We start from the raw sequence: 23302 nt of genomic DNA, 5'->3' as shown, positions 1-23302 counted from the left end.
TCTAGATAACTAGAACTAGTTTGTGAAATGGGTGGGGTGTGTGACGTCTGTAGCAGGGCGGTATATGAAAGGTGGGTTTTAGGTCAACACTGCGGTGCTTTTGGCCCGATGGTGGGAATGCAGAGCGATTTTGGTCTTGTGGCTCGTGGTCTGAGGCTATTGATCCCAGATGACCAGTTTATAGCCCTGGCTCGCACTGGCCCAATAGTGGAAAAGCGGCTAATGATTTTACTACAAATACCATAGTTAAACTATGGTTACTGTAGTAAAGCCAGGATTTTTATTAAGGGCAAACCTGTTGAAGTGTTATATTGTACCAAATAGAGTATTCTTACTTTGGATTTGGCAGTAATATGTTTTTCTGAAAATTGCAAATACCATGCTGAAACTGTGACACTAAAACCTTGATACAAACCGAACAGTGAGAAATTTAACCATTACACCCCTAATATCCATTCAGTTAAATAAAATAGGGTGTGTTTTTTTTATTTATTTTTATTGGTGTATATTAAGGATTAATTATGTACAATTTAATTGCCACCCTATTTGTTTAACCCTTACGATCATTGACCATGGTTTTAGTCATACTGTAGTAACTATATAAAACTGTAGTATTATAACCATGGTTAATTTTTGGAGGGGAATGTCACCCTAATTCAGTGTAGAACTATCAGCTAATCAGAACTGATAGCACAATTAAATAATATCATCCGATTGTGTTATATCTAATAAATTCTTTTTCAAATAGCCTGTAGTGCAGCTAACTACTTTTTTATAAAGAGCAACTTGTCTGTAGTTTAACTACTTTAAGTGATGTGCAGCTTGAGAAAACACAGTTTCAAAGTAGCTTCCTCAACACTGATTATTTTCATGACAATTACACACACATTCCCACGTATTTCTCATTTATTGTATCACAGAAAGAAAAATTATCACCACTGAGAATAATGAGAATTACAAATAAAACACACACAATAGTGAAACGTCTGGATGCACTACAGAATTAGATTTTTTGTCATGGTAATGACAATTGTTTTTGTGTGTGTTGAGTGGGGATGTGCTTGTCATGAAAATATTGTCTTAAAAATGAATGTGCTCCTAAAATAAGCCTGATTCTTTGGCTTATTTGTCTTATGGGAGAATGTACTGTAATATATCATATAAAATGAATAGGTAATAAAATGAAATTCAATAAACTGGATAATATAAGATTTTGCAATATTTGTTTCATTTGATTTTGGGGTGAAATGTGACCTGGACACGTGTTTGTGGCATTCACCGCATTGGCAGCAGGCAAAAGCATAAGCATCATTATTTGCCCTTTGAAAGAACCACTTTGTGCCTGTAAAATGCAGACTTTTGTGTACAGGTATTCTGTGGACAGTACCTGATCTAATTCTCTCATGCAGGTGCTGTTCAGATGCTGTCCACCACTGTCATCGGCTCTGTTAAAATGTTCGTGCCTTGCCCGCTGTACCAGCACAAATCCCGCACTGAATATCCGGCCAACTTCCTCATAATCATGCTGTTCGTGGGACTGATGAGGTGTGTTTGCACTGATGTATTACATTTTATCCATGCATAATACAATACAGTATGAGTTTATTAAAGGAATATTCCAGGTTCATGATAAGTTAAAGGGGTCATGTCATGAGGAATCAAATTTTCCTTGATTTTTTGACATTGAGTTCATTGTCCTATAAAAACATACTGTAAGTTTCAGAACTCAAAACTTCCTCCTTACTGCAAAAAGAGCATTTGTTGAAATCAAGCTGCCAAAACGACTCGTTCTCTTCTTTCTCCACATTGTGATATCACACTGACCGACCTCCAAAACAACACATCAACGCCTACTTTACCTTATCACTTCTGTAGCCCCGCCCAGTAGTGGTGAGCAGTGAGATGACAGGTCAGTCAAGAGCAGAGAGCCAATCAGAACAGTGAGCATTTACTGTCAAATCTTAGAGGAGAAGCAGCAATAAAACCGAGCGTTTCTGACAGAGGGTCAGAATGAGGGTGAAAAATAATCATATTTTACTAATGTCTGTTTTTGTGCAATTTTTTTAACTAATATTATTAGTGAACCTCAAGGAAAATATTAAAATAAAAAAGGCATGTCATGACCCCTTTAAGCTCAGTCGACAGCATTTGTTGTATAATGCTGTTTACCACAAAATAATTTTACCTCTTCCCTCTTCTTTTAAAAAAAAAAAAAAAGCAAAAATTGAGGTTCCAGTGAGACTTAATCTTCGTTCACACCGCAAACGATTTTGTCGCTTGGTGTCGCTAGACTCTGCGATCTGTGTCGCTGGTGGGTGTTCCTCGTGTTGTCAGAAGTCACTCTGCTATCATTGAAAATGAATGGGATCATCTCCCTTTCACACGCGAGCTCATGTCACTCTTTGAGTATTATTTTAACATCTTTGCACCTTATGTTGTTTTGGGTCTGGTTTTAATTCAGGATCATCTGTTGTAAGTAACGACATGCCATTTTCCATATTTTGTTTGTTTCATGAGGCAGTAAACAAAAATGTGACAAACATTCATGTATGTTACTTGAGGGTAATTGTTTTTACTAATTACTTCATGAAACAATCAGAATGTGGGGAAATAGCACATCATTACTTACAGGGCAGCATTGTGAATTAAACAAACCCAAACACAACTTAACAGGGTGCATAAATCTTGATAATTCTCACAGAGTGACTCGAGATGGCTAAAAACACTAGTTTGTGAGAGAAATGAATGTGCTCGTTGTATTATGACTTTTCTAACCTTTTGACTCATGACTGTTCGATCTGTATGATGTAACCTATTCCCATTATGATTGTTGCATTCACATTTCATAAGTTATACGGTGAAACTCACAGATGAGCGCTGTAATAAGCGTCTGTGAATGACATGCGCATGAGCACTATGAATGCACACACACACACAAATCACCGCTGTACTCGCAGTCTGGCTTTAAGAATAAGTACTGCACCGTGTATACATAGATTAGGGTTTGTATTGTGTGATTTGTTGTTTAATGTTTGTTACATGTTGTTTATTGCCTCATTTTGGTTTAAGACACACCGTGTTTACGCTTGCGGCTGCCTGGCCTGAAGAGATATCCGCAGGCAGATTAACAGTATCAAATTATGGGGAAAATATCAGCCGTAATTTCGTTATCTGTGCAAATATAATATTTAGATTTTCCTGGTTGACGGCCAATTGTACTGTATATCGGCCGCCGATATATCGTGCATCCCTAGTTTAATTCCGTCGTCATGGCAACAAAGTTGTAAAATTGTCTATAACTTTACACAGATGCGGTTAGTAAGTGATTTAATCACAGTAAAATCATGTTTACACACATTGTTTTTGTCTTATGTTTATACTTTTGAAACAGTGAGTATTTTAATGTTTACAGATTGACCCCATTGACTTCCATTGTAAGTGTCTCACTGGAACACACTTTTTTTTTTTTTTTTTTTAAAGAAAAGGAGGAACGAGTCAAATACATTTTTGTGGTGATCAATATTATGCCACACATGCTGTTGATTAAACTTAACATGTATTGAACCAGGAATATTTCTGTAACCCCAGTGGGGCATTTAGTATAGGAAAAAAAGATTTCTCTAAATTAAATGATGTGAAATCTCCTGTATGCTTTAATAATGTGGAAAAAAATTGTAATGTCTGTGAGGGTGAATTTCATGAAAAAAATGACTGGATCATAGAGCTGCACGATTAATCGTTAAAAGATTGCAATCTCGATTCAGACACCCACGTGATCTCATTTCTAAATGACAACGATTCTGCAATGTATATTAACGTTCCAGTGGCATGCCTTTGTAAGGCGGTCAAATTTAAATGAGAAATTCACTTCAAGACGCGTTTTTAAATATTGATAAACTTTATATGGCATCTACAAAACATAGTGCTCCTGCATGAGATGCTGAATAAACTAAAACACAACAGCCAAAGACGTTTGTCCAGCACAGTGCTTTACAAACTGCAGGGTGCAGCCACGATTAGCTAGGAGTGTGACATAATCTCTGTTCAGTTCAATATTTTAATAGCCACCGACCGATGCTAAAAAAAAAAAAAAAAAAAATACCGGCATTACCCAGATCTGACTAAATTTGCGACCCATGCGCTGTTTGATTACTGCCGGCTGCTTTTAAACGCTCACATGCGTGTGTCTGCCCGTGCACTTGTGTCTCATGATGAATGCAGCGCTCCTGCACGAGACTCTGCGCTGTTTTTAATCACAATACCCTCTTTAGGTGATATTAATGTAAACACAGCTGTTAATGAATTACCAGTGTAAACAGATGGGATTAAATCTGCACTGTCTTGACTAGATATTAAAGCATACACAGACATTAATGCATAAGCAGACGGGACAAATTCTTCAAATGTTAGATTTGTGATGTCTGTTAGCTATTCAGACATTCTTACTGCATCAAATCAGTATTAATGTAGATCTGTCACACAGTAAAGAGTGCCAAATATTTAAGTAGTTTCATTTAGCATTAAATTACTTTTATGTTTTATATTATAATTTTCTTAATGTTTACTGTTGCTGAAAAATTTAAAGCACTGTTTACTCTGTTCTCTATTTAATTACTGGCTCTTGAATAATTCCTTTAGAAGAATGAACCAATTTTTACAAGCGACACTGAAGGCCACATTGTTTTAATTTAAATTGTTTACATATATATATACACACACACACACACACACACACACACACACACACACACACACTACCGTTCATAAGTTTAGGGTCACTTACTCAGTCTTTATTTTTATTTTTTCCTTCATATTTTAGAATAATAGTAAAGTCATCAAAACTATGGAATAACATAAATGGAACTATGGGAATTATGTTGTGACTAAACAAAATCCAAAATAAATCAAAACTGTGTTATATTTTAGCATCTTCAAAGTAGTCACCCTTTGCCTAGAATTTGCAGACATGTACTCTTGACATTTTCTCAACCAGCTTCTTGAGGTATCACCCTGGGATGCGTTTTAAACAGTATTGAAGGAGTTCCCAAGTGACCCCAAACTTTTGAACGGTAGTGTGTATATATATTAAAAATAGTTAAATAATGTTGTTTTATTGCATATTTGCCTACCAGTGCAAAACTAAGTTGCCATAAAACTATTAATGAAGCTTTTTCTCGCATGTTTTGCTTTTTGCATGTGAGACACAGGCTAAATCATTTCATTTATTTTTTTTATGCAGTTTTTTAACAGAATTATTATTTTTTTATTTATTTTGCAATAATAACAAGGTGCTGTTTATTTTGTAATGTATTCGTTCTTGTGGACTTAGGACATTTGAAATGTATATATTTGATTCACAATTTTATTGCATTTTTGCATAGATTGAAGCAGAGAACATTTTGTCAAAGCCTCTAGTTATTATGTTTAATACTCTTATGTCCAGGTTTTGTAAATCACTGAAATAAGCATTTTTCTTCAGAATCACGAGAGAACCGTGATCTTTATTCTAAGCAAAAAAATCGTGATTCTCAATTTATCCAGAATCGTGCAGCTCTACCGGGTCATAATTCAACTCAAAATCAAATGGAAACAAATTAGCTTTTCATTTTCATTCAAGGGGAATATTCCAAGATAACGAGAGTAGTACTTGGCCAGTCGTGCATCTCAGCACGTCAGCCTCCATGAGGCGTTCCGCTCCATGTCAAATAAAATGCAGTTCAACAGGAAGAATTTTTACTGCCGGTCTGGTTGGGACAGTAGTTTGGAATTTTACTTGCCCTGCCAACATTTTCCCACCACAATGAATTTAATAAATAACTGAAAAATTTAATTTTAAGCAATGTGTATATGTTTTGTCGTCTTTACCAAAAATTATTTGGTTTTTAATTTGCAAAAATAGCTGGAACTTATACTGCCATAATGGAGAGCTATCAGTTAATAAACAAACCTTTTCTGGAAAATGACGGCATAAAGTGCAAAACATTTTCAACCACAAATTATTCTCCCTATTTCGACAAGCTAAATAACACTACCTTGGTGAAAAGTTAAAATCAGCAGAATTTGCAACAACAGTATTCTATGCATAACAGGCATTTTCATAAGGGATAAACCACAGCTAGGTGGGCATTAAACTATTTTAATGCACAACTTGGAGGCTAAGCCTCCACCCAACATGAAGCGGAGTGTATTCAAATTGTTTAACGCACAGCAAGCTGTGGATTATTTCACTTATACCATGGTCACTTGCCAGAATTGATTAGTTACAGCTGTAATATATTTTTTTGCAGTGCAAATTATGACTGGAAGAAAAAAAATAACAGTTAATTTTATCTAAGGGCCGTTAGATCTGCAGCTCCGCCTGTTCTAAATCAGACGCATGGTCAAAACACACAATCCAGAAATAATTATATCCGCAGAATGTAGAAAGGTTGGTACTCCAGAGAAAATGTATTATGTAGTTTTTATTCATTGTCATTTTCACATTAATGTGGAAAAACTGACGTAACAAACGTGGCAGTGACAGTAAAAGTAGCACTTACTGTATAATAAGGCAAGTTTATTTTTATACTGTAGCACATTTTATACACAATGGCAATTCAAAGTGCTTTACACAACAACAAAAAAATATATATATTATAAAATACAAGATATATATATATAAAAACATGAAATAAGAAGAAAAATAAATAAATTTAAAAAATGATTAGAATACAGAAGAATACAGAAATCAAATTATGCAATGCAGTCGGTGAGTGCAGCACAGTGCTCAGTGAAGGAATGCATAGCTGAACAGATGTGTTTTCAGGTTGGACTTGTATGTGGCTACTGTTGGAGCACACCTGACCTCTTCTGGAAGCTGGTTCCAGCTGCGGGTGGCATAATAGCTAAACGCTGTCTCACCTTGTTTTGACTGAACCCTCTGTATTTCTAACTGACTTGATCGTAATGATCTGAGAGGTCTGTTAGGTTTATATTCAACAAGCATATCTGAAATGTATTTAGGTCCTAGGCTATTGAGCGATTTATAAACAAGTAATAGTACCTTAAAATCAATTCTAAATGTAACTGGAAGCCAGTGTAAAGACATGAGGACTGGAGTAATATGCTCTGATTTTAATTTTTTTTCGGGTGAGAATCCTGGCAGCGGCATTCTGAATGAGCTGCAGGTATCTAATGGTCTTTTTGGGAAGCCCGGTGAGAAGTCCATTGCAGTAGTCCACCCTACTGGTGATGAATGCATGAACAAATTTCTCCAAGTCTTGACTGGATACAAAACATCTAATTCTGGCTATATTTTTAGATGATATTAGGCTGATTTAGTTATTGCTTTGATGTGAATAATGAAACTAAGGTCTCACTCCAAAATGACACCAAGATTCCTGACTTGATTTTTTATTATTAGACCATTGGAGACAAGGTATGTGTTCACCTTTGGAATTTCGCCTTTGTTGCCAAATACAATGACCTCTGTCTTGCCTTCGTTTAACTGAAGGAAGTTTTGGCACATCCAACTGTTAATTTCATCAGTGCATTGGCACAGAGAGTCTATGGGGCTGTAGTCATGGCTAGGTAGATCTGGGTATCGTCTGCATAGCTGTGGTACACAATTTAGTTCTTTTTCATAATTTGGCCTAGTGGGAGCATATACAGGTTGAAAAGGAGCAGTGCAAGAATTTTGCCTTGTGGGACTCATGGTGACATTCAGATTCATAGTTGCCTATGTTCACATAGTAACCCATCCCTTCTAAATATGACCTGAACCAGCTGAGGACTGTCCCAGAGAGCCCCACCCAGTTTTGCAGTCTGTCTAGGAGAATGTTGTGGTCAATAATGTCAAAAGCAGCACTATGATCCTGTAAGATACACTATATTGCCAAAAGTATTCGCTCATCTGCCTTTAGATGCATATGAACTTAAGTGATATCCCATTCTTAATCCATAGGGTTTAATATGACGTCGGCCCACCCTTTGCAGCTATAACAGCTTCAACTCTTCTGGGAAGGCTTTCCACAAGGTTTAGGAGTGTGTTTATGGGAATTTTTGACCATTCTTCCAGAAGCGCATTTGTGAGGTCAGACACTGATGTTGGACGAGAAGGCCTGGCTCGCAGTCTTCACTCTAATTCATCCCAAAGGTGCTCTATCGAGTTGAGGTCAGGACTCTGTGCAGGCCAGTCAAGTTCTTCCACACCAAACTCGCTCATCCATGTCTTTATGGACCTTGCTTTGTGCACTGGTGCGCAGTCATGTTGGAACAGGAAGGGGCCATCCCCAAACTGTTCCCACAAAGTTGGGAGCATGGAATTGTCCAAAATCTCTTGGTATGCTGAAGCATTCAGGGTTCCTTTCACTGGAACTAAGGGGCCAAGCTCAGCTCCTGAAAAACAACCCCACACCATAATCCCCCCTCCACCAAACTTCACAGTTGGCACAATGCAGTCAGACAAGTACTGTTCTCCTGGTAACCGCCTAACCCAGACTCGTCCATCAGATTGCCAGATGGAGAAGCGTGATTCGTCACTCCAGAGAACGCGTCTCCACTGCTCTAGAGTCCAGTGGCGGCGTGCTTTACACCACTGCATCCGACGCTTTGCATTGCACTTGATGTATGGCTTGGATGCAGCTGCTCGGCCATGGAAACTCATTCCATGAAGCTCTCTACGCACTGTTCATGAGCTAATCTGAAGGCCACATGAACTTTGGAGGTCTGTAGCGATTGACTCTGCAGAAAGTTGGCGACCTCTGCGCACTATGCGCCTCAGCATCCGCTGACCCCGCTCTGTCATTTTACGTGGTCTACCACTTCGTGGCTGAGTTGTTGTCATTCCCAATTGCTTCCACTTTGTTATAATACCACTGACAGTTGACTGTGGAATATTTAGTAGCGAGGAAATTTCACGACTGGACTTGTTGCACAGGTGGCATCCTATCACAGTACCATGCTGGAATTCACTGAGCTCCTGAGAGCGGCCCATTCTTTCACAAATGTTTGTAGAAGCAGCCTGCATGCCTAGGTGCTTCATTTTATACACCTGTGGCCATGGAAGTGATTGGAACACCTGAATTCAATTATTTGGATGGGTGAGTGAATACTTTTGGCAATATAGTGTACCTAGGGATGCACCGATACCACTTTTTCTCTTCCAATTCCGATATCTGAAATCTCAGTATCGACTGATACCGATCCGATACCAGTGTTGTATTTTTCATAATCAGTTTAGAATATCTATACCTCACTGAGTGATGCTAATTATATGTAAAGAAACACAAACCTTTAACTGCACATTATTTCAATATAAATGTACAAACTATTAAGAAAAGCTTTATTGTTAACTAGTATACTGGATAATGCTGCAGCAAAATTAACAGTAATTTCAGTGTAAGTTTTCAGTAGAAAAGAAGGCTTTAAAGGCTTTAATCTTTTTTTTTATTTATTTATTTATTTATTTTTATTTAGTTGTAAGATATCAGTTCACTTTGCATTCACAGTTATTTTTTGGAACCCATTAAACTTAAATATTGTTATAATTTGTAAACATAATAATACATTATTATTATTATTATTATTGACATTTAGTGTGAGACAAAATTCACTGAGATGCAGGCACGTGCACACATAGACATCAAAGGGGGTTCTTATGAATATATATATATATATTCATTCCTGTTTGCGCACAGCTTCCCTGTCAAACAAATATATTTATTGGATAAAAAATCAAAATATCAGGTCGGGAGATGAGACTTTGTCGAGTTCCGATGCCCGCCCTCCCTCCGCGTCTCCGCACATCAGACACAGAGACAGGCAGGTAGCAGCCCCTCCCAGCTTCTACCCCAGTTGTGTTTTTCTTGGCTTGTGTGGAGGTGAGTGGTGATGAACAAAAGACTAAGCTACCAGTGCCTCGACTTTACATCTAATTAGCCAAAAGACAAATATAGTTAACTTGTGTCTTGCTAACATGCATGACTACTAGCTAATGTAATAAGTTAGCTAAAGTTTAGCAAAGGCAATATATCATGGCCATACAGGCTAATGTACTGTACTTAATGGAGACACTACAGGTGATTACAGTAAAATATGCATCTAATAACATCATCACATTGCCACATTGATATGCACATTAGGCGGTAACTAATTAAAATGCGCTAATTTGCATACAATTGACAAGGCACTGCAGGTGAATAGGATAAACAAAATAACTAAAGCATATCACCACAGAACTTCCCCAGTTAATGACTTGCATCTTTTCCCCTGAAATGTTATGTTTAAATATACAGATTAGCTTGTTTTGGTTAATTTAGAAGAAATCTACAGATGCAAACAGATGGAGGGTAGTAGGCTTAAAACAAACAACATCTAAATGTGTATTTTGGAAGTTTTCTTTCCATTAGAGTAAAAGAAGACATGGAAGCAAAATAGACCAAAATCTCAAAATTGATCACTACATGAAAAAAGTGTCCTGCCTTAAACAGTAACTTCATAATTTTGATCGTAGGCTCCTCATCTAATAACTATCCATTCTATTAGTTTGTTGTATGCTGATAGATCTTTACATGAACCTATGCACAGAAGAGAGGCTTTCTGATCTCCTCCTCCTGGCTATTGAGAGAGACATTCCTGTAAACCACAGTGAAGTAGTAAACATCTACAGGGACATGGCCCCCAGAAGGTTGCTGCTGTAAGGGAGGAAGGAGAGACAACAAGGGAATGGAAGTAACAGATTTTATTTCAAAGTTCAAGACCTTTTTTTGTAATAATTTCAGTTAAGTTGCTGTATTTTTGTATTTTGACAATAATTTTTTGCAGTGTTTTTTCATTATTTTTGCAGTTTTTTCTTGTAAAATTAACAAAATAGCAGCTACAGCCTTTTTGAGTTTAGTGTGAAGATTTTTGTTGATTTTGAAGTGTTATGTATTCCAATAACACCAAAAGAATTAAAACTATTTATTGCCTTGTGCAAAATAAACAAATTACTAGTGAAACTGTGTCCCTCTCCTTGGTGCAGTCATTTATTCTAAATATATACTTGAAACTAGTAGCATAGAAAACATGCACATCGTGGCATAGTTTCCTTTGCTGTTGCCTGCTCTTGTGATAAACCTAATGAATACTAAAGAAGACCATGGTCTCTGTGTGAACTGATTATTTTGTAGAAATCTGATAGATAGATAATTTATTTGTCCTCAAAGAGGAAATTTGTTTCCACCATGGGTGCGTAGAAAGCATAACACAACAACACCATACATATTAACCATCAAAACAATCACAAACATAGAGGAGGAAAACAAAAAAAAACAAGATCATATAACGAATGCCAGAGCATAAGATGGCATCACAATGGCAGATTACCTATGTGTTTAAAGCTCGTATAGCCATAGGATCAATGTTTTGGAAGAGCTAAAAACCAGTTCCTTACTTTACTTACTTTTCCAGACTTTATGAATTCGACGAGAGAAACATGATCGATTCAAGGAATGCAAGAAACTCCTACATCAACGGAAGGTCGCTTTTCCACTGATGTTCCCAACCAAATTAAGAATACATTCTAAGAATGGCTGCAAAATATTTACATGCCCACGGCAAGCGATTTCCTTCATAAAGTCAATGGAATGAGTAGGTTATTGTGTGATTCTGTCTATGCAGCCGAGCGGGCCTGACTCACTGAACATTTACATGACACTCCAAGGAAACTGAGCGCCTTTTTGTTTCTTTTTGTGCTGGTTCCGCCTAGCGACTGGAGTTTGTTTTGTGGAATAACACTCCTTCGGGACAGTTTGTGGATGAATCTGCACGTTCTTTGTGCTTATGCCTCCTATTGGTTGAAGTTTGTTCTGTGGAATATTTCTTGCAAAATATTGGAGTGATTAGGGCATCTGTTCCACTCATGTAACAGCCAAGTGAGCCTGACTCACAGAACATTCACTTGTCTGTCCGAGGAAACTGGGTGCCTTTTTTGTTTCTTTTTGTGCTGGTTCTGCCTAGCGGCTGGAGTTTGTTTTGTGGAATAACACTCCTTCGGGACAGTTTGTGGATGAATCTGCACATTCTTTGTGTTAATGCCTCCTATTGGCTGGAGTTTGTTTTATAGATTATTTTCTGTTGTGTAATTCTGTCTCACAAAATTTTTATAGAAGCATCGGACTTGAGCAATCCGACAGCAAAGTTGTCGTGGGGACTTTCATAGGCGTACACGGACTGTGACTTTAGAGGGTTGGCGCTGTCCTTTGCGGGGTTAATGCGCACATTTTCCTTTTTTCTGTTTGTTTGGTTCTGGGGGAAGTTCGGGGTTTGACTGTTGCACTTGTGTCTGAATGTGGTCATTATAATTTTATTTTTTACACAATCTATTTTTTCTAATATGTCAATGTCAAATGTTAATATGAGTGGATTGTCTCTCTCCACGTGGAATGTGAATGGGTTGGGGCACCCCATAAAAAGGAGGGTTATTTATTTTCTTAAACGTAAGAAATATGATATAGTGTTTCTTCAAGAAACACATCTTTCCCCGCAGGAAGCTGAAAAATTTGGGAAGATATGGGGTTTTCTTTAGTGCTGGCTCAAGTAAGAGCAATGTCAAATGTCTCAAACAGATTAAAGATAAATTAGGAAGAGTCATTGTTTTAGCAGAAATTCAGGGGCAAAGGTTGATTTTGGCTAATATTTACACACCTAATGCTGATGATCAGGGCTTTTTTATAGATCTTGAAGGGATGTTGCAAACTGCTGGCACCCCTCATGATATAATATTGTGAGGAGACTTTAATCTTTTGATGGACTCACTCCTTGATCATAGTGACACAAAAGTGTGTAAGCCCCGTAGAGCAACAGTGATGCTTCACAGGATGTGTAAAAATCTTGATCTTACAGATATCTGGAGACTTTTGAACCCATCATCAGTCCATAAGATTTTTCTAGAATAGATTTTTTTTTTTATATATCCAAGTCCCTCATTTCATCTGTTGTTGATTGTTCAATTGGAAACATTTTAGTCTCAGATCACGCCCTGGTGAGATTAGAGGTGTTGCCACATGCGGAGAAAAACAAATCATATAGTTTCCGCTTTAACGTATCCCTTTTGCAAAATCCTGAATTCCAACAAATGCTAAAGGCTGAAATCAATATCTGTATAGAGACCAACTGGTCCTCAGTATCCTCTGTGGGTGTGGCTTGGGAGGCACTTAAGGCGGTTCTTAGGGGTCGGATCATACAATATGCCTCATTCAACAAAAAATCCAAAGCATGATAACTCGTGGAGTTGGAAGGGAATATTAAAAGTGCTGAGGCAGAGCTGAAGTGCCGAACGTTATCTGATGGCCTCAGAGAATTGAGCCGATTGAAATACAGATATAATACTATTTTGTTGTGGAAAGTTTTGGTTATTCAGGGCAAGACTGAATATTTTGAGTCGGGGGACAAAGCAGGGAAGCTTTTGGCTAGATATATTTATATAGCAGAGAGAATCTTTTTCTACCATTCCCTCAGTGAAATCTGCTGTTGATGAAATATTTACTTTAGCCATTGATATTAATAATGCTTTTAAAGAATTCTATCTTGATCTCTATAGTTCCACGTCTTCGTCTACTGATGAAGTCATTCGAATCTTTGTGGAACCATTAGAACTCTCTAAACTGACAACTGAGCAAAAAAAATCTCTTGATTCAGAGATAACCTTGGAGGAGCTTGGCGAGGTAATTAAGGCCTTGCCTATAGGCAAGGATCCGGGGCCAGATGGCTTTGCCGCTGAGTTTTTTAGATCTTATGCTACAGAACTGGCTCCACTTTTGTTAGAAGTGTATATGGAATCATTAAAGAATGAAAAGCTTCCACCAACCATGACTCAAGCCTGGATCAGTGTGATTCTTACAAAGATTCAAGCGAGTGTAAGAGTTACCATCAAATTTCCCTTATCCAGCTAGACGTAAAAATATTGTCAGAAATTCTGGCTAACCGATTAAGTAAAGTTATGACATCTCTTATACATATAGATCAGGTGGGGTTTATTCGGGGCCTTAGCTCTTCTGATAACATTAGGTGTTTCATAAATGTCATGTGGTCAGTGGCAAATGATCAGACTCCGGTCGCAGCCATCTCACTTGACGCTGAAAAGGCGTTTGATATGGTAGAATGGGATTATCTTTTTAAGATTTTAGAAATATATGGGTTCGGGAATACTTACATTGGATGGATTAAGTTACTTTACAAACAAGTGGATTAATTTCAGATTATTTTACTCTGGATAGGGGCACCCGGCAGTGTGGCTCTCTTTCCCCATTATTGTTCTGTCTTGCCCTGGAACCATTAGTAGCCACGATAAGAAGGGAAGAAGATTTTCCAGGGGTGGTAGCGGGAGGTGTGGTGCATAAGCTTTTGTTTTACACAGATGATATTTTATTATTCATCTCTGTCCCTATTAGACCTGTGGAGTCAATTGGTCTAAATCCTAAGCTTTGGCTCTGATAGCGTACTGCCCGGTAACGGCTTTCCAGCCAGATGCCTTCCAGTGGCCCAAACAGAGCATTAAGTATTTGGGAATTTTATTCCCAGTAAATTTGTCTGATATAGATAGTTAATTTTGATCCCTTAATAAAAAGGTTTACATTTACATTTATCTCTGATTGGGAAGGTTAATATTATTAAAATTAATTGTATTCCAAAATGTAACTACTTGTTACAGTCTCTCTCTGTAGATGTCCCCCTCTCTTATTTCAAGCAATTTGATAGCATTTGATAGCGAAATCCTTCATTTGGAATGGTAAGCGTCCTAGATTACATTTTAATAAGTTACATAGGCCGATTTACATAGGTGGACTTTCACCTGAGAGAGCTCCTTCCTGGTTTTGTATTGAATAGGAAGTTCTTGCCCCTATTTTGCCATTGCAAAGCCTTTCTATCAAAGTAATCGTAGAAGTTACACCCCATTATCTCGCATTTGCACTCGGTATGGACAAAAGTGTCCATAGTGTTTAATTCAGACATTTATTTAAATGTTGCCTCAAGCATATGGCTGAACCCTAAATTATGTATTAATAAGTCCCCTTTCTGCTGGTCAGTTTATATTGTGAGGGGAGTTACTACAATCGGTGACCTATATGAGAGTGGAGTGTTGAGATCTTTTGAAAATTTGGTTCAACATTTTGGGATTCCCAGATCTCAGCCTATCAGTAGCACACCCCTCCCCCCCAAAGCGCCAGATACTCTGGGAGAGGTGATTACTGCTTTTGGAAAAGGTCATGAGGCATCCGTGTATTACTCCATGCTAATTCAGAGTCTGGGGGTCGGAGCTTTAACTTCTATCAAGAGATTATGGGAGAAAGATTTAAACTTGGTATTGGAGGAGGTAGAGTGGGCTAGGATTCTAAAAAACGTAAAGTCTGCATCTAGAGATGCAAGGGTGCACCTTATGCAATTCAAGATTTTACATAGATTCTGTTGGACCCCCTTTAGATTGTATAGGCTTGGCCTTAAAAACACACCCACCTGCTGGTGATGCCAATCAGAAGATGGACACACAACCCATGTTTTTTGGGGGGGTGTTAAGATCCAAGAATTTTGGTTGAAGGTTCAGAGTTGTATGTGTAACATTTTGGGCACTTACATTTTACTTTGCCCCAGACTCAGTATTTTGGGTGATTGTGTGATCATAAATTTGGGGGATAAACACATAAAAAAATTGGGTTCTGACCAGTATCATGATTGGCAGACAAATTAATTTAAGGGGATGGAAGTCAGATGGAGCACCCTCATTTCCGGAGTGGTGTGCGGAGATGGGGAGGGTGGCAGCTTTCGAGGAGATGGCAAGTAGAAGGCTGGGTTTGGGGACTTGTTTGTTAGGAAATGGGGCAAATATTTAGCGTTTTTGGGGGACTCTTTTGCTGTGTGGGGGATGTTTCTCCCATCGGCGTGGGGTGTGTGCTGATACGGCTGCTTCCGTTTGGGCCACGGTTTGTGTGGCCTCACCGGTGGCTCAGCGGCATCAGGTGGCGGTGCTGAGGCAGCAGGTATGGGATTTTTTTTTTTCCACACTACGTGCCTCCTCGTGTGAATCCTTGGGTATCAGAGAAGAGGCAGGTGGGAGGGCACGTGAGGCTGAATCGTCCCTCAGAATGAGGGTGATTCATGAGCGAAGCATCTTGAAACTCGTCCTCACAGTGAGGACAGTCCTGTCTCATGCTGATCTGAAGGCGGGATGTGTCTCTCGCACAAAGAATTCTTACGGATCGACATCTTTAAGACGTGAACACGTGACTCTTTTAGATATATAAATTAATATATATTTATATTTATATCACACAATATACAATACACAATATACAATTGCTTTGTAAGGATACACAGATCCTGCCAAAGCGCTGCGGGGAATCAGGATGCTGAGGCCCGTTCACCAGCGAAGCGTCAATCGGCGAGGTGGGGTATTGTTCACCGGAGCACTGCAGGGGAGCGGAAAGTCTTCCCGCAAAGATTCCACCTGCTGACTTGTATATATCGACGGCGAAGGTAGAGGGCTTCTAGACGAGATGATCGCTGTCTTGAAGGAAGAAATTCTGAGAAAATGGTGTTTGTGCACCTGTTTTTATAGCGGACAGTTTTGCGTCAAAACAGGCAGGGCTCAAACACCATAGCTAATATTAGAATATTGGCGTTATTGTAGAGTGGTTTCAACTAGGTCGTGTAAGAAGGCATTCCTCATATGCGTAGCTACACAATGTCAAGTGTACTGAGTTATAAGGGTACCATGGTTATTTCTATTAAAACTATGATTTCTGCTAAGAAAACCATGGTGACAACAGTCCTTTTTATTACAGTCATGGTTACTACAATATTACTATAGCAAAACCATGGTTAATTTTCATTAGGGTACTTAACTAAAAGAAAAACTGTCTGTAATTATTAACTCTACATTTTAAATTAATACCTGCATTATTACACTACATGTATTAACATAAAGTGCATTTCAAACTCAACTCAACGTATATTCAATGTTCAGAATCTGTACATCACTATAGAAGAAATAAACTTGCTATTCAAATGAATACGAGAATGGATGTCGTAACACAACATGAGTGTTTTAATCATACGCAGAAATCCCACATCTTCATCAACGGAGTAAGGGCAACATAACTTTTGCTATGAACACCTCGAGTGCTTTAGTTCTTGTTTCATATCTGTCCAAACTAGCACCGAGTGCCTGCTTAAAGACGGAAGGGAGTGTGTCTGTGTGCAGTTTCAGGCTCATCTGCGGCTCTGTGCGCACCACACTCTATATATCCTCAGGTGATGTCAGCGTAAATAGCTAATCAAATATTGATGTATTGTAAGTATACAGCACTCGTGTCGAGCAATGTCTGCAAACAGTGCCTGTTTTGAAAACATTTTTGACCATCGCTATTGTAATTGACTGCATAAAGAAAAAGTTCCCAGACAGGAGACTTGTATGACGCAGGTGCTTCTCTCTTACGGCTTGTTTTCTCTGCTTGCCATTTTGCCAATTAGAGATGAACCGCAGAGCAAATGCTTATCGAACCGTGGTTGACGACAGTATGGTTCAGTTTCTTACCGAGAACCGTTACACCCCTGATAGATATGTACAGTATATACAATTGAAGTCAGAAGTTTACATACACCTTAGCCAAATACATTTAAACTCAGTTTTTCACAATTCCTGGCATTTAATCAAAGAAAACATTCCCTGTCTTAGGTCAGTTAGGATCACTTCTTTATTTTAAGAATGTGAAATGTCAGAATAATAGTAGAGAGAATTATTTATTTCAGCTTTTATTTCTTTCATCAAATTCCCAGTGGGTCAGAAGTTTACATACACTTTATTAGTATTTGGTAGCATTGCCTTTAAATTGTTTAACTTGGGTCAAATGTTTTGGGTAGCCTTCCACAAGCTTCTCACAATAAGTTGCTGGAATTTTGGCCCATTCCTCCAGACAGAACTGGTGTAACTGAGTCAGGTTTGTAGGCCTCTGTAACGAACTTCACAGCAGAAGGGAAGGAGACCACAGGGAAGCGGGTTTTCCAGGCTCAGGTAAGACTTTTAATTGGCCACTTCAGTGCTTTACAACTTCACAAACTCATCAGCTTCACAGGCATGTAGTTACTTAAACACATCAGCTTCACAAATACAACAGAATGAACGCGACAACTTCAGGAGCACCATGGCCTTCCTTGTGCCAGACTCTCTCTCTCTCTCTGCTGGTGGCATGGCTGCTTATATGCCACTCTCCCCATGCTCACTGGAATTAGAAACAGGTGTTAAACATAATCTAGCTCAGGTGCAAGTGCCCTTACTGCTTTCTCCCTCTCCAGACGGACGCTTGACCACACCCCCACTGTGAGTGAGGTCAGGGCTTTGTGAAGGCCACTCCAGTACCTTGACTTTGATATCCTTAAGCCATATTTTTACCTTCAGGTGTTTGGAAATTGCTCCCAAGGATGAACCAGACTTGTGGAGGTCCAAAATTTTTTTTTCTGTGGTCTTGGCTGATTTCTTTTGATTTTCCCATGATGTCAAGCAAAGAGGCACTGAGTTTGAAGGTAGGCCTTAAAACACATCCACAGGTACACCTCCAATTCAGTACACCTCCTATCAGAAGCTAATTGACTAAATGTCTCAAGGCTTGACATCATTTTCTGGAATTTTCCAAGCTGCTTAAAGGCACAGTTAACTTAGTGTGTGTACTTCTGACCTGCTGGAATTGTGATATAGTCAATTAAAAGTGAAACAATCTGTCTGTAAACAATTGTTGGAAAACATTACTTGTGTCATGTACAAAGTAGATGTCCTAAATGACTAGCCAAAACTATAGTTAAAGCTAATATGAAATCTGTGGAGTGGTTAAAAAATTAGATTTAATGACTTCAGCCTAAGTGTATGTAAACTTCTGACTTCAACTGTATATACAGTGTGTGTGTGTATATATATATATATATATATATATATATATATAATTTAAATTGTTTTACAATATTGCCTTAGTCTTTATTGTTAGAAAATGTTTTCAACAGTTATTGCTCACTCTGCTTGCTCTGTAATGTTCTGTTGCTATGGTTACAAACAGCGCATTAACTACACACATTCCAGCCAATCAGAATCGAGTATTAGAACAGACCATGGTATAAAAGGCAATAAAAAAACATGTAAACGTTAAACAGAAGATTTAGCTAAAACGCAACACTGGCCAGCGGGTCATCCTTCCTGTTGATCCCTGAAGTGATTTGACTGGCATCCTCATCTCGTGTGATTGTGATTAAAAAATTTTTTTCCAGCAGTACTATTCATTTATTCATGTGTAAAAACGTTTTAGTGCGGAAAACTTTATTACTGAGCACACCCTCTATCATAATAAAGGTTTTAGACTTTAGGGTGAAATATGACCCAGATTCACCCATTACTTGATGGCAAAGTTAGTACAACAACAACAGCAACTAAAACAACTTTGTATTTGCTTACTCTTGATAAACTAGAGCCAAAAAAGCAGTTGAACTTGGCTGGTAAAGGGCATGGCAGCTTATATGGCTCTCTGTTTTCTGTCTTCTCAGGTTTACGACTGTGGTGTTGGGTTTGGTCAGTCTGAAGAATATAGCAGTATCATTCGCTGAGACGGTGAAAAGCTCTGCGCCCATCTTCACTGTAATCATGTCACGACTCATACTGGGAGAATATACAGGTGCTGAGCTAACGGACGCACATTCATGTCTTTTCAGAATTTTTTTTTTTTTTTTTTTTTGTAGTGGGGTTTGCTAAGTCAGCCATCGCTATTCCTGTTGCTCACACATACTCTGTGTTTGGGATTTCAACCGTGACCCTAAGTATTAAATTCATCCTCCACCGCTTGTGCCACGCAGGTGTTGGTGGAGCTAACTGTGTCTTCTCAAGCTACTGTACAAACTACTCATTTCTTAAAGTACTTGAACTAATGTCAAGTTGCTCTTTTATCAAAGTTGTTCACTGCATTACAAGCTACTAATGATAAGTAGCTAACTACATTGAAGCTATTTAAAGAAAATATTTTTTTCAATCAGCTGATTGTTATACAGTATATTGAATTAGGGTGACATTCCCTTATGAAATTATTAAAAGTATTTGTAGTAAAACCATAGTAAACACAAAATTAACCATGGTTACTACAGTCCACTTCAATATTACTACAGTGACACGATGCTTAATTCTCATAAGAGTTAAACAAATAGGGTAAAAACGTAATATTTTTTATACACTGAGAATGTAAAAACACTTATTTTATTAATCCTGAATCGAGCCGTTCAAGACTGAGCGGGGCTGAAGTGAATTAGTAAAACTTTTATGTGAACTAGTTCATTTACATGAACTAGTTTTCCAGCACAACAAGAAAGAGAGAGGATGGTTCAGGTGAGTGTGTTTGATTCTTCCCTCGACTCCACTGACACTGTAGTTTATGTTGTCATAATAAAGTCATATACTGTCTGCATGTCATCACTGATACTGCCCTATAAAGCCAAAGCACAGTGAAACTGAGAACAAATGCTCCAGAGTTTTTGGCTTGTCCAGCCAAACGTGGATTATAAAGAAGTGTCTGTCTGTTTTCTCTGAATCTGAAATGAACTGAGCCAAACTCTACTGCCACAGGACACCAAATGTGTTTTTGGCCTTTGCAGACCAGTGTAGTGCTCTTCTATTTATGGTGTGTGTTGTGTTGCAGGTTTCTGGGTGAATTTGTCTCTGATTCCTGTAATGGCAGGTCTAGCTCTCTGTACAGCCACTGAAATCAGCTTCAACATGCTGGGCTTCTCCGCAGCCCTCTCCACCAACATCATGGACTGGTACTGCTGTTACACCTCAGTAATAAACATCATAGAGCTTCTGTTACAGTGATGACTTCAAACGAAACAATAACCCTGTGTTCTAGTTTACAGAACGTGTTCTCTAAGAAACTCTTGAGTGGGGACAAATATAAATTCAGGTGAGTGATGTAGGTACATACCGCATACATTATCGAGTTTTAGAAATATTAAAGGTATATTTCCGTCATTTTTAAATGGGGTCTGGTGCATTTCTGTACATTTGAAACATTCCCAGAGTAAAGGATGATGTAAACGGGGATTAGAAGTGAAGAAAAGGTTTCAAAATGAATGTTGTCATTTTCACATAGTGAGAGCAAAATACAAAGCAGCAGCATTTGGTGAGAATCAAAGAGCTCTTGCCAGTCGCCACAGACGTTCTAATGATATGTGTCACACTGAACATATCAAGTGTTACAGTATTGTCCTGAACTTGTATTGAACATGAACCATTCCTTTTAGAAGTATTACAAGTTGGTATATTTAAACATACAATCATCTATAATGTATGAATGACTGTGTTTTATCATGTCTAGTCCTCCGGAGCTTCAGTTCTACACCAGTGCTGCTGCTGTGGTCATGCTCATTCCTGCCTGGATCTTCCTCATGGTCAGTCAGTGCATCACACACACACCCCACTCAAGAATATTACATATACATTAGGCTTGAAGTCGATGCCTTTTTCACGCAGCGATAATCAGAACATCTTCCTGATAATTATCAGTCTACACTCAGTGAGCACTTTATTAGGTACACCTGTATTATCTACTTATTCATGCAATTATCTAATCAGCCAATCGTGTGGCAGCAGTGCAATGCATACAATCATGCAGATACGGGTCAGGAGCTTCAGTTAATGTTCACATCAACCATCAGAAAGGGGAAAAATGTTATCTGATTTCAACCATGGCATGATTGTTGGTGACAGACGGGCTGGATTGATTATTTCTCAAACCTTGAGGCGGAGTGGCTACAACAGCAGAAGACCACATTGGGCACTTTATTAAGACTATAGTCTTCCTAATAAAGTGCTCGGTGAGTGTATATTTTTTCAGACGTAAATGGGGTTAATCCTTGCACAATAGTCAAGTCATGTTTATTTGTATAGCGCTTTTCACAACACGCATAGTTTCAAAGCAGCTTTACAGAAAATCATGCTTTAACAGAAAATGAAACTATAATATATATAAAGTCTCAAAGTCATTATTGTGCAGTTTGATAAAGATATAATTGTAAATTGTGTGTAAAAAAAATAATAATAATTGTATTTAGAACCCCAGTGAGCAAACCGAAGGCAACTGTGGTAAGGAACACAAAATTACATAAGATGTTGATTAATGGAGAAAAATAACCTTGGGAGAAACCAGACTCACTGTGGGGTCCAGTTCCCCTCTGACTAAACAACTTGAATATAATGCCAATATTAGTTATTTATGTGCAGTGCAAGTCATGGTTTTAAATTATAAAGGAACGGAGCTGGTTCTGGCCGGTTCTGGTAACCTCAGGATATGAATCCCGAGGTTGAGACAGGGAAACAAATAGAATAATATTAGCGTAGATGCCATTCAATTTTATGCAGAGTTATAGATCATGATCAATGTTTCTGGTTCCAGCAGACCTAACTATAGCAGCCTAATTGTGAGTTGATGGATAAATTAGGTGCATGCCTGGCTAAATAAATGAGTCTTTAGTCTCAGTGAGTGTGTCTGCATCCCAAACAGTGTTAGGGAGACTATTCCATAGTTTAGGAGCCAAATAGGAAAAGGATCTACCTCCTTTATGGATTTTGATATTCTATGAACTATTAAAAGGCCAGAATTTTGCGATTGTAATGAACGTGATGGATTATAGCGTGTCAGAAGGTCACTTAAGTACTGCGGAGCTAGACCATTCAAATCTTTGTATGTAGTTAACAATTTTTAAATTAGCAGCTGCATTTTGAACCAATTGAAGTTTATTTATTGAACTTGACATCCTCCCAGTAATGCACTACAGTAATAATAAACAGAGCATGTGACGTAACTTAGCAATATTGGTGGAAGAATGCTGTTCTAGAAACATTGGAAATTTGATTTTAAAAGGACAGATTGGTATCAAATATAACACCTAAGTTCTTCGCAGTAGAGGATGATGTAACAGTACATCCTTCGAGAGTCACATTATATTTTAGCGGCTTATTTTTGGAGGTATTTTGTCCAATAATTAGTACCTCTGTTATGTTGGAATTGAGTAGGAGGACATTTCTCCCCTTCCAGTCTTTGATTTCATTGATACACTGCTAATTTTGCTGGATTTCGTTTAACAGTGGAAACTTATTCCATGATTCCTGATAATGTCTCCCAGGAGAAGCATATATAAGGAGAAAAGCAGAGGCCCTAAAACTGATCCCTGTGGCACTCCATACTTAACTATTGATGATCTGACAATTCCTCGTTTACACAGACAAAGTGGTAGAAATAGTCTTTGTCTCTTCATACATATT

At 38.3% G+C, this 23302-nt stretch overlaps 1 protein-coding gene across 1 annotated transcript in view; it reads left to right on the top strand.

Moving 5' to 3' along the window:
• Positions 1 to 23302, top strand: part of LOC127424024 (solute carrier family 35 member E2A-like) — a 47817-nt gene that overhangs the window by 9909 nt on the left and 14606 nt on the right. The window contains exons 3-7 of the mRNA XM_051668795.1: positions 1410 to 1545; positions 19543 to 19670; positions 20682 to 20802; positions 20889 to 20942; positions 21357 to 21429. Coding sequence (XP_051524755.1) covers positions 1410 to 1545; positions 19543 to 19670; positions 20682 to 20802; positions 20889 to 20942; positions 21357 to 21429 — 512 coding nt within the window. The remainder of the gene's footprint in view (positions 1 to 1409; positions 1546 to 19542; positions 19671 to 20681; positions 20803 to 20888; positions 20943 to 21356; positions 21430 to 23302) is intronic.

This window comes from Myxocyprinus asiaticus, chromosome 33, assembly GCF_019703515.2.
Source record: "Myxocyprinus asiaticus isolate MX2 ecotype Aquarium Trade chromosome 33, UBuf_Myxa_2, whole genome shotgun sequence".
Taxonomy (NCBI): domain Eukaryota; kingdom Metazoa; phylum Chordata; class Actinopteri; order Cypriniformes; family Catostomidae; genus Myxocyprinus; species Myxocyprinus asiaticus.
This window is presented reverse-complemented; position numbering and strand designations above follow the sequence as displayed.